Genomic DNA, 12,324 nt, shown 5'->3' on the forward strand with positions numbered 1-12,324 from the left:
TTTTTTATTTTTTTCCTATTTTCTTTTTTATTATAACTTAGTCTAATATAAGCTCCTATAGGCAGCTAAAAGCATTATAATAATTACTATAATAATAATTATAGCCTAATCTTTTGCCTTATAGTATAATAGTTAGGTATAACTATTATATTTTCTTCCTCTTCTATTATACTTTTACTTTATTAAGATTAGTTATATTTAATTATTATTAATCTATCTCTTAACCTAGGTTATAGAGATAAATATATTATTATAATAGGTCTAAGTAATAATCCTAGAGTTAAAAAAGTAAATAAATAGCCTAAGTAAGATATTAATAATATCTCTAGGTTATCTCTACTACCTGCCTTATATATATATATAGTATATATTTAGCTTAGAGGGTTCCTCTCTAATAGGGTTTATAAGTGTATTTATACTTAACTAGTTATTTACTCCCTATTAGGCTAGAGGGAGATATTTATAGCTAGGATTTGATATCCTAATAGGAAAACCTAGGGTATTATTATTATAAGATAAGTAGGGGCTACGTAGGTAATGAAACTCCTCTAAGTTATTTATATAAGTAATAAGATTAATAAGGGCTTGGGTTTAAAGGGGAGGGGAATATTTAAGGTGGTAATACTTTAGTGTTTTACTTATAACCCTAACCCTAAAGCAAAATACAAGATTTTAAATTAATCAGAGAAGGTATAAGCCTGGCAGGTATTTAAGAGGGTTAAGTTAAGGATAAATATAAACTATTTAGCAGTAACCCTAACTTAGAGCTAAAACCCTAGGTTTTTAGTTAACCTAGGTAGTTAAAAGGGTAGTAGGCAGTTAAGGAGGTTAGTATTATAGTGGTAAAACTACCTGTATCTAATAGGGTCAGGTTAAAAATTATTATATATCTTTAAAGCCCCCTATATTATAACCCTCTAAACTTTTAAAACTATCCTAAAAATCTTATTATAGCCCTCTATATTTTTATAACCCTGCTATAAAACTTGCCATTTTTATACCCTGGACCCACCTAAACCTGGGTTTAGGTATCTATATACTATGCTCTCTCTAAACTTTTGCCTATCTACTCTTTAAACCTGCGTTTACCTGTCTATGCGCCCCTTTACCCTCCTAAACCTTTAACACAACATAGGACATACAAATCCGGCTCCCTCCAGGCTTAAGTTCTAGGAGGTATTAGTAGAATTCGCGCAGATAGTTAACAGAGGCATTTTATTTTACCAAAATTCAACTACTACAATGCATCCCAGAATTCTTATATTAAATAATAAAGAAGAAAGTACTTAAGTAATTTATAGCCATAAACCTATTTTTTATTTACCTCTAGCCAGAAAATATATAAAAGACTATATCCGAATTAGTATCAAGACAGAAGCATGGTCTAAGCTCAAAGAGACTACTTATAAAATATCATTACAGCCTTATTACTTATCATTACACCCTAGTCGCTTTTGCAGGTACAAAACCAATAAGAGGAGGGCTTAGAGCAGACGGTATCCCTGCTGGCTCTATAGCATCGTAATCTACTCCAGGAATAAGCCAATAGCGCCAGGGCTTAAGCCAGATAATATCCCAATAGACTCCACAACGACGTCCTAAAACAGCTAGACTTTGTCTTAGGCCATTCTAGTAGGCAAATGCGAGTTAGGTCTTCAAGGCCGTCACTAATTATTTGGCGAAACCTAATTCTAATATGTATTTCTATGGTCTAAAGAGTATAAAGAATGAAGTTTTATTCTTTTTAAATTAATATTGCTATTAAGGCATATTATAATATATTGTAATAAAGTGACTCTTAATTAAGTGTTATATTTCCTATTATAGAGTAGCATACTTTATTAATTAAGCATTATATTTCCTAACATGGCTAGTGCTCCTAGCTTTGCAATATCTAACTGTCTTACATAATGTGTTATTAGGTATGGGGTCTTTATGAGTGACCCCCTTGCACTTCCAATGTATATTAACTATACTCTGATTAGAAAGGTACATGCCTAGAGGACTAGGAGAAGACTTTACTGTATTTTTAACTACATGCGAAGGGATTAGAAGAATTATCATTAGTTAGGAGAAAATTCGTGGTAGAGACTGCCTGTTATGGCAGACCTAATATAACGAGAAGATGGTTATCAAGTTCTGCAACAGTACTTCTGCGAAAGCCGATAGCGGTATATATACATTTCACCAAGTCTGCCAGTCTGGGCACTGGTAGCATGAACGAAGACAACTAATTTATTTCTGCCCATATTAGTTATTAGTTGCAATAGTATCAAATCTCAGGTCCGTCAGATTATCGCTAAAATAGACAACCCGGCTTCATACCCTCGCTATGCCCACGAGAGTGCATACCGCTGCCTCGTCGACATGAACAAAGCCTTCCCTGTCCTAGGCCATCTAGCCAAGCGCCAAATTCTCTTTGCAGGCCACGGCGCACACATCATGGCCTATCCCGTCGCCGACTGCAAGTACCTCAACGTGGCAGCCTTTATTCGCGACAGTGGCAACTAGCCGCATAACCAGAAGCATACAGTTTCAGCAAACAAGGACGACATCATCGACTCGTTCTCCCGATTCGGCCCTTACGTGCGGGATCTAGTCAAGTTACTCCCAGACGAGCTCAACCGCTAGGGCATATTTAACACGTTGGATCACCCGCTTTCTTCCTTCACCAACGGCCACATCACACTTACCAGCGATGCCACTCACGGTACAACTCCTCATCTCGGATACGGCGCGGGGATAGGTATCGAAGATGCAACGGTGCTTATAGCTATTCTAGAGTAAGCTGCAATAGTCTTAAAAAAAGGAGACCGAGGTATCAGCAAGGAAGATGCTCTGGTACATGCATTCGAAACGTATAATTCGGTTCATCGAGAGCGCGCACAGTGGCGTATTCAAATCAGTCGCCATCAAGGAGAACTCGTTAAATAGGAGGTTCCTGAGATAGGAGGGGATTGGGATAGAATCTACAAGGATATAGATAAACGGATTCCACCGCTGCTATTGTTTGACTTGGAAGGCATAATTCGTCAAGCCACTAACGAGTTCGCCCGCCGTATACATTCCTGAGCGTTTAAACTATCTCAAGTATATATAGGGCCATTAATCCATATGTTTAATCTACACAACACGTTAAAGGAATAGATTTATAAAATATACAAGCCCATCTCATGGTACCGATCAAGACGCTGCGTGAGACGGTTAACATTAACTGAGAAAATGACGTTCCAGACCCCGAAAGAAGATACGTTATTTTCTACACCAGTAAGCGCAAAGACTCAGCAGTAGGCCTTAAGCAATGGGTCCTATAGAAGGTCTGATGATCTCGGAGCAGCATGTATATTAAAACTTACCTACTCGCCGCTCTGGTAAGTCACGTCTTTGATCTTATTAAGGTTACCTCCCAAAGAGTTTATTAGTCGGCCGAGAATTACTTTAACATAATCTCCTAAATTTAGAAGACCCTAGGCAATACCAAAGGCGAGATAGGAACTAGAATGTGATCGTCATTTTGTCATTAACAGAACTTTTACTTCATCAATCCCTGTGGATATCCTGATGACCTCGCCAATATATACCTTTTCAGCCTATTAGCGGCCTACATCACGGAAAAGTAAGTATATCAAACCTACTGATAATCTCCAAGCTCAAGGTCAACAACGATACTCTAATTCTCAGAAGTGCTCCAACAAAGCTAAAAACTTAATCTAGACATACTTGATCTTTTCACCGGCATATAATCGTTTCAGTGGGCCCTGGTACAAGTGTTTAGGCTGATCCGAATTACAAGTATCAATCTGCACTAAAGTTCAAGAGAGAGAGGCTAGATCTCTTTCGACCCCGTGAGACTTGGACTATAGAGAACGCCCTCTTCTAACTCCAATAATTAAAAGGCTGTACTTTGGCAAGAGTTCGTCAGTCAAGGCACAAAGCCCATGCCATTGAACTCCACAACCATTACGTCGCAGTTCGGAGCAAAAGGCCGTCCGGCGCGGAGCAATAGGCGCCGATGAGACAAGCTGTAAACGTTGTGGAACTAAAGCCAAGCGAATGTGGCTTCGGTCTATACGAAAGATCTACAAAAGCCAAGGTTGCAGAGATTGCTAAATACGAGCTACAGATATACAGCAGAGACTGATATTTTCAAGCATACTCCACTTCGTTAGGTAGGCGATGGGATCTCAATACGGAAACACTACACCCTAAGTAACCCCGGCTGTAGACGGTTGATATTTCTCGCTTCGGAACTTATAGTGCGCCCGCCATCGGTGGCACAGTAGCCAACATCACGGCAGCCCTTTATCCCGAAGGATACAGGCTTGCAGTGCAGAGCATCGGAAGACCTCCAGTTGCTTTTACTGCGCCGAGTTGAAGCCAATATTTTATGCTGGTCCCTCCTTACCTTGACTGGTGTAGTAGCCGCTTAAAAAAACTGGTCTAACCAAGTCTACTATCCTTTTATCTCATCATTTATCCACTTGAAGCTCACTTAGAGTTTGCTTGTCTTTCACCATGTGTTCCACGCAAACTCCCACTACCCCCAAGATTAACGAACTGAATTCTGGTTTTGGCGTTGAAGTCCAGGGCCTTGACTTCTCAGAAGGTATCTCTGACAATGACCACGCCTTTATTGAGGGGCTTGTCAAGATTGTAAGCTTCTGCATCCCCAGGTCCAGTAGGAACACTGTTTATTAATGATCGTGTTGTAGTACGGTGTAGTGGTTATCCGCAAGACCAAGCTAGACGATGCAGCCCATATTTACCTGGCACGCAGATTTGGAGAGCTGGATGATGTCAAGCCGTATAACAAAGCAGGGAGAGTTCACCGCCTGGCCTATGACGAACTGTTCGATGTCGGCAACATGGAGCATGATGGCTCTATTGTTGACCCTAGCAGTCCTCGGGCACAGGCCAATAGGGGGAACAGCCTGTTCCATGTCGACTCGAGTTTCAACCCCCGTCGGGCGGGTTACTCCTTACTCCTGTCTCACGAGCTGCCACCTAGGAGTACTGGCGGTAGTACGGAGTTCTGTGACACCCGAGCTGCATGGGACGACCTTGATGAAGCTACCAAGCAAGACCTGCTGTCAAAAGACTACATTGCCTGCCACTCCATCCTCCACTCCAAGAAGATTGCTGCGCCAGAGCACTTTTCTAATATAGAACCCGCCGATTACCCCATGGGTCGTCATCGTCTAGCTCAGAAACACGAGCGATCGGGCCGCATGAACTTGTACCTCGCCAAGCACATCCATCATATTGAAGGTTTGTCGACGGAAGAGTCACAAGAGCTTTTCGACAAGCTCTTCGACCATGCCACGCAGGATAAGTATCGCCTTGAAGTGGAGTGGCGCAACGTGGGGGACCTGGTCGTCTGGGACAACACCTGCACCATGCACCGAGCAGTTGGAGGACCTTTTGCCTTCAGGTACAAAAGGGATATGAGACGCGCTACTGTCCATGACGATAGTACCCAAGCTTGGGGATTGAACGAGCATAGCGATGTTCGTCAAGGTCTTCCCTGAATTGATCAATCATGTTACGGGTCCAATTGGATTGTGAGAGCCCTTGCTCAGACATTTAGTGTATTCTACCTTCTACAAGCCTAGACCGTAAAAAGCAAGTTGAATGAATATCTCGATAAGTGAGCTGTTTCCTGTGCGTCATGGTTCTCCATATGCTTGGAAACCGACCGTTACCGACCATTGCCGTCCGTCGCCGACTCTTGCCGACAGAGCCGCCATATATACCCACAATCAATCGGCATTGAATTCCCCTTTCGCTCTTCCCCCTAACCTTTCCTCCGTCCTTGGCCGGCCTATGACAAAACATCAGTAGAAATTGATACAGAGAGACATGACCCTCGGAACAGGCAAACGGTCATACCGGGCGTGCATACGGTGCCGGCAGCGCAAGACCAGATGTGACTTGTAACCACCTTTGCCGTCTCGCTAGTTCAGTACCGTATCGCTAATTCTAGTTACCTTTAGTGATGGCGTTGGTGTTCCCAAAAAGCCCCCCTGCGTAGCCTGCCATCATTCGGGGAGCGAATGTGTCCTCGCCGTGTCGCGTCGAGGGCGGCAGGCCACGAGCGGAGTAGCTGTTGGTTCCGATAACATCACTATTGCCCAACGTAGTGAGTCTCTTGACGCAATCACAGTCTCGCCGCAGGCACCGGACTATCCTTCAGACGCAGAGATGCAAGAGTACGCAGCAGACGAACCGCCTGAGCCTCTACGCATGGCACTCCGGAACCCTTCCGATGCTTTACAGATTCTGGCGTATTCACAAGATGACTCCCCTGTTTCAACTCGTTCCCTGTCTATCGCATACTCCGATGCTACTGGGCGGTTGGCCCCCCAGGCTACCTCTCCTGCACATAGCACGACCTACGGTAACCGGCCAACACCTAGTTTTATTCTTGATAACTACGAACTGGTCCAGAGGGGCTTATTACATCCGAGTATCTTGCCTGAGCTTCTGCACATGTCAGTGACGTCAATCTGCTGATGCATGGGTTCAGCGGCTGATCATGGAGTAGATACGTCAAGAACTACCATCCCTATTGTCCCATCGTGCCAGAATACTTTCTAGGCTCATCGGGCTTGGAGAGAATCCAAAAGCCTGACTATTTCCTTCTCACCATTATTCTGACTATTGCATCAAGAGACTCTCCGAATCATGCGCTAGTACATCGCTATTGCTGGGACCATACCCAACATCTCCTTCTCCAAGTACTCCTCGCACATCCATGGTCCCAGACTCCCCGAACTGTCGAGGGCCTCATACTGTTATCAGAATGGTTACCGCACATTCAGGCTGACCGAGCCACCTCGGAAACTCACAAGAGTCTATCCAGTGAGGACAGAACGGCTTGGTCTCTCGTTGGCCTCGCTGTACGGTTGGGCTATCTTCTTCGTTTGGATACGGCTGCTTTCCGGAACTTCATTGACGACGAATCAAAAGAACAAGAGGAGCGGAAGCGGCTGGTATGGATTTGTAAGGCCAAATGATCCTGTGATGCGAGACGCATAATTTCTAATTTTTGTCCTACAAGTTGTTTATCTTTTGGATAGACAAATATCCGTTCGCTTGGGCCATTCATTTTGGTCTCGTGGCCCTGCACTGTCGTCACACTTCACCGAAAAGGACTTCCCGAGTCTGAAATCTACATCCGGCGTCAACGATCAGAGCTACGCGTCGGTTCTCGAAGCAACCCTCGAGCTCACTCAACTCCTCTACAACGCTCATCAGATTCTATATCCATCTGCCGACAAAACGCTCACCATGGTACACAATGGCGACTACCCGATATACCTGGATGACTTTGACCGCTCCATCACGACGTGGCATGCCAAGTGGAAAGATGTCCAAGGACCAATCAATGTCAAAACCACTCTCATGTTGACATACGAATACACACGTTTGTATGTCAACGCCTTCTCCTTTCAGGCGGTCGTCATACGAAAGTCGACTCCGCGTTCTTCTTCGCAGCCTAGAAACAGACAACCGCACCCTGACCAATTCGCTCATGGCATCATGTCACTGCCAGATGGTAGATATGTCTTTGACGCCACGCAAGCGGCGAAAAGCCTCCTGGGTCTCTTTAGTCGTCTTGAGCCACGGCGGGCATTGTGTTACCTGCCTTCACGTTTTCATTTGTAAGCTTCATACAGATCATCCGACTTCATGTCCATCAAGTGTGCTGACAATGTCAAACATACAGATACGGGGTGTACGCAGCTGTGTTCCTCCATAAAACACAAAGTGTTGGAGTCTTTCAGTCCGCTGCTGAGAGGCAAGAAGTGACCAATCTTGTGTTGCAGTTTATTTCCATCATGAACGAAGCTCCACTGGTCGGAACACATGTATGCCATGGGTACAGTGTCATGCTTAAAAGACTCTGGTGTCCACGCGACGGAGACAACTCCTCTCAAGGCCAACATAGTCCTGGAATGGGCCAAAATGCGACAAGCCGAGCGATGGCCGACCAAAGAGACATCGAGACTACTGTTAATTCTTCAAATATATCACACCAACTTGAAATGCAACAGGGGAGCGGTCGGGATAGATTCAACAGCATTTTTGACCATGGTGAGCTGGAGTGTATCGGGGAGGAGTTCTGGTTGGGGAATAATGAGCCAAACCTCCCGTCAGTCGAGGAGTATCTCTTGGGATCGTTCTGGCCTGGTATCACGGGGTTTGGGATTGACAATGAATCTCGGCCTGATCATCAACGCGAGAGCCAACCTACGATGGGCAGGCTTTAGAGCGTAATAATTCTTAAGTAGCGATAACTAGGTAATAAAATTTCAAAACGCCCGCTTTCAGTACAAGACGAAGCCATAACGATGTAGATCAACACCTGGACAACTTTAGAGACTCGTTTACATTTCATTGGCAACTGTAAGAGTCCAGGCCAAATGTTTAACTATAACCAGTGATCTTGTATAAAACGATTAAAATACAATAGGTAATGACGATTAATATACTTCATTTTCTACAAAGCAGAAGTGCCAACGTCAAGTGGATTACGAAGAATTGCTGCCTTTGCTTTAATGAAAAATATAAATAGTTAAGATAGAATGTGTCCACGTGGAGAGAAAAGACTTGTTGTAATCTCGACCCCAGCTAAGGCGGCCATCTAGACTAAAGAAAGTAACCCACTACAGTAAACTACTCATAATACTAATTCCATGACATCATTCACTGACGGTTTACCACTTATCTTGGTTCGCTCTGGCAAATTCCTTCCACGTCGTAGGCTTCTCATCGACGGCATTGAGAAATGGGGTCAGCTCGCCCTTGGCAAAATAGCCCGGATCTTGCATAAGCAGCATATTCTCAAAGATCAGCTGCGCAGCAGGAGGGGGCATATGGGACTTGAAAACATCCTCTGGCAACTGCACATATTTGCCCTTCTTGCCCGTTGCCTCAGACCACTCTGCCATCAGCTGATTAGGAGTCAAGTACCCAGCTGCGGCGAAGATATCCTTGCCGACATATTTCGGGTAGTTTACAATAGCCAGCTTGACAAATTTGCCTACGACAAGAGGTTAACGATCGATGCTCAGGGCCACACGTTGCTTGACTTACCCATGTCAGCAGAGGCGAGAAATAGAGGCATCTGCGCCTTGTCACCATCTATAGGCAGCGCTAGGATATACTCGTCATCCCCGCTCTTGCGGATGTACTGGACAAAATCATCCATGAAAGCACCCGGCCAGACGAACGAGCAAGGCACGCCGCTATCGCGCATATACTGAGCAATGCGAGCTTTGCTATCAAAATGAACGATATGCTTTAGACGACCGCCACTCGCTTCTGACACATTCAAGAGCGCCGAAAAGATTATGTGCTGTACGCCAGCGGCCTTTGCAGCATTGGTCACGGCTCTGCCCTGTAATTCTTCGGTTTCGGCTGACATGGTCTCCCAGAAGTTGGTCACAACAAAGACAGTGTGAGAGCCCTGCACAGCCGAAGCCAGAGAGTCAGCGTCGGAGAGGTCGGCCTGGGAGAAACCAAGGTTTAGCATAGAATCTGATAAAGGGTTTCCATCACACGTGCCGCTACCATTTCAACGCCCTTGGCTGCAAGCTCTTTTGCAGCAGGCTTGTTGATGTCGCGGGAAACAGCGCGGATTGTAAATTCGCTCGAAAGCTTCTTATCAGCGAGGATGGTCTGGACGACTGAGCCGCCCTGCTTGCCAGTGGCTCCAAAGACTGTGAGAACTTTTGACATGTTGATGAATTCGTTACTCAGAACTGAAGTTGTAATTGTGCGTGAGATGAATGAGTAGCTTTTATTGAACATGCTGGCCGCAGCCGATTATCTTTATACCACATGCCAACTTTCAGATCAATAGCGCTTCTTCCAACAACTGTCCACTTCTCATAAAACCTACTGGAAAAGTTCAAATGTCCGCTTCGGCCGAATGTTCAGAATGTCCAGCAAACAACGCACTTCGGAGCAACTTACTACCATGGTATTTATTATAAAGAAGCGTATTAACTCCACGACTTGCGACTAAAAGTGCGGGCGCGGGACAATTTCTCGCCGTGTCATGTGCCTTTGCGTCATAGGCGCGCGCAAAGTTTTAGCGTAAGTATGCTGCCGTTTTATTGCCGCTTTCAGTGTGATAGGAAAGTGTACGAAAAGGACTTATTCCTATCTAGGTCTAGTCACTTTTGAACAATAGTGATTCCCTGCCGAAAATGACAGGTTTGGGTAATAATGGCCGAGTAATAATAACGTGGAATCAAGCTACTTGATCAGTAATGCAAGTAGGGACAGGGTTGGCAGGATAGTAAGTGTCTTAGTTAAATTCAAGTGTTAATTAAAAAACAGCAATTAAAATATACAGAACATTAATAACAAACCCCAAGAATATAAAAAGTAGATAAAAGTATAAAATAAGATATAATTAAATAAGTACTAAGTGCTAAATCCATTTTAGTATTTATTTGCAGCTTCTATCTTATTTTATATATTAAATTCTATAATTAATATAGGCCTGTTAAAATACGGCTGATAAAATAATATTATACCCTGGTTAGTAGCTTATAGTAGTAACTAATAATATTCTATTTAAATGCATATAGTTTTATCTCTACTATCCTAGAGCTAATAGGATAAAAAATAAATATATATACTAAACTTACTTTAATATATTAACCCAGAGGAGATATAAAAGTATATAAAGGTTAGGGTTAGGAGATAATTATTCTCTATTATAATTATATTAGTACTTTATATCCCTAAGGATTTCTTATATAACTGCATTTTATATATAATATATAATGGTTAGGTTCTAAATAGGTAAACTAATCTGTATTAGGTTTATATTTATAGATAATATAAGGTATAATACTAAGCAATATAAAGTATTACATCTCTTAATAATTAAGTAATATATATTAGGCTTATTAATATAAAGATGCTTTATTAATAGCTAGTAAGCTAAGTTCTATTTACTGCTAAATAAATATATATATATACTAGAGGTCTTTATAAGGACTAATAGTATACTAGGGTTAGTCCCTTTAGGATTAATATTATTTATATATTGGTCTATAAGATGGTTAAATAAAAGTTATTAGTTCTTATCTTATCTTTAAATTGAAAGTATTAGAAGGTTAGTTTAATATGAGGTAGTAGGTTTATTCCTATGATTAGAGAAAATTAATAAGGTATATATAATATAACTGCTAGGGTTATAATATAATCTCTCCTCTCTGTTAGGTCTTGCCCTTAAGACCTATATAACTATTATTTTTTTTATCTGTTAGTTATAAGTTAAACTTAGTTTTATTTTTATTTTTAATACTAATAAAATATTAGGTTATATTTCTAAAAGTAAATTATATTTAAAAATATTAGAGGCTATTAAACTTTCTAAGTATATTATAAGGTTTAATAATAAAATTTTATTATATTTCTGTTATTTCTAAAAAGGTCTTTCTTATTAGGTTAAAGGTAATTAGTTATATTATTATTAGAATTATACTAAGGCTAAAGTGATATATAATGGTTTAGGTGTTACTTCTTATTATAGGTTCTACTTGCCTTTATTCCTTATATTATTTTAATATCTTTTTAAATAGTAGAAAAAAATTACAGTCAAAAAACACGCCAAAGGGGTCCTAGTTAGGGTTACAAGTCATAAATATTTAGACCTTTTTACTTATAGGTCCTAAAAGTTTTATAAGCCTGCTAGTAAACTTACCATTTTTATAGAGTAAACCTATCTAAACCTAGGTTTAGGTATCTATGCATAATACCTTTCCCAAATCTTTTAGCAATTTATTCTTTAAACCTAGGTTTAACTATCTATATATCCTTAATCCTCTAAAACTTTTGCCAATTTATATCTTAATCCTAGGTTTAAGTATCTATACATCTTATCCTCCCCCTAAACTTTTAACCTTTTACTTCCTCTCTGCACTTTTTATTTACCCTCCTTTCTTTATCCCCTACCTTTCTTTAATTAATTACCTTTCTAATCCCTATATTCTCTCCCATCTCCTATTTAATATAATAATACTCCTTATATTTTTATCTATTATCCTCTTTCTCTCCCCTTAACTATTCCTTCCTATATCTCACCTAATATAAAACAAAGTAATAATAAATATATATATATAAAATATATATATATATACTAATCTACTGCCCTTATTATTATTATCACCCCTACTATAATTAAAATTAGTTGCCCTTTGCCTCCTAAATCTAATATAAATCCCCGGCCCTCTAAGCGCCTAAAAACTATACCTATCTACCCTTCTTATAAACCCTATTATCTATCCACTTCTCCCTCCC

General features: G+C 41.3%; 3 protein-coding genes across 3 annotated transcripts; 2 read left to right on the forward strand and 1 right to left on the reverse strand.

Moving 5' to 3' along the window:
- Positions 1 to 2,125: 2,125 nt before the first annotated feature.
- FOBCDRAFT_238466 (uncharacterized protein) lies at positions 2,126 to 3,072 on the forward strand (the record flags this gene model as incomplete). The annotated part of the gene is made up of 6 exons (XM_054704052.2): positions 2,126 to 2,171; positions 2,255 to 2,478; positions 2,512 to 2,598; positions 2,632 to 2,783; positions 2,826 to 2,893; positions 2,951 to 3,072. The coding sequence occupies 6 exons, from the start codon at positions 2,126 to 2,128 to the stop codon at positions 3,070 to 3,072; spliced, it is 699 nt and encodes a 232-aa protein (XP_054560027.2).
- A 1,443-nt stretch (positions 3,073 to 4,515) lies between these two features.
- Positions 4,516 to 8,273, forward strand: FOBCDRAFT_158058 (uncharacterized protein; the record flags this gene model as incomplete). Its single annotated transcript, XM_059608386.1, has 6 exons — positions 4,516 to 4,653; positions 4,713 to 5,431; positions 5,994 to 6,491; positions 6,545 to 7,002; positions 7,061 to 7,664; positions 7,730 to 8,273. 6 exons carry the CDS (start codon positions 4,516 to 4,518, stop codon positions 8,271 to 8,273), a joined length of 2,961 nt encoding a protein of 986 aa, XP_059464588.1.
- Positions 8,274 to 8,720: 447 nt separating this feature from the next.
- FOBCDRAFT_271901 (uncharacterized protein) lies at positions 8,721 to 9,744 on the reverse strand (the record flags this gene model as incomplete). The annotated part of the gene is made up of 3 exons (XM_054704054.1): positions 8,721 to 9,046; positions 9,100 to 9,514; positions 9,577 to 9,744. The coding sequence occupies 3 exons, from the start codon at positions 9,742 to 9,744 to the stop codon at positions 8,721 to 8,723; spliced, it is 909 nt and encodes a 302-aa protein (XP_054560029.1).
- Between the last annotated feature and the right edge of the window lie 2,580 nt (positions 9,745 to 12,324).

This window comes from Fusarium oxysporum, chromosome III, assembly GCF_013085055.1.
Source record: "Fusarium oxysporum Fo47 chromosome III, complete sequence".
Taxonomy (NCBI): Eukaryota; Fungi; Ascomycota; class Sordariomycetes; order Hypocreales; family Nectriaceae; genus Fusarium; species Fusarium oxysporum.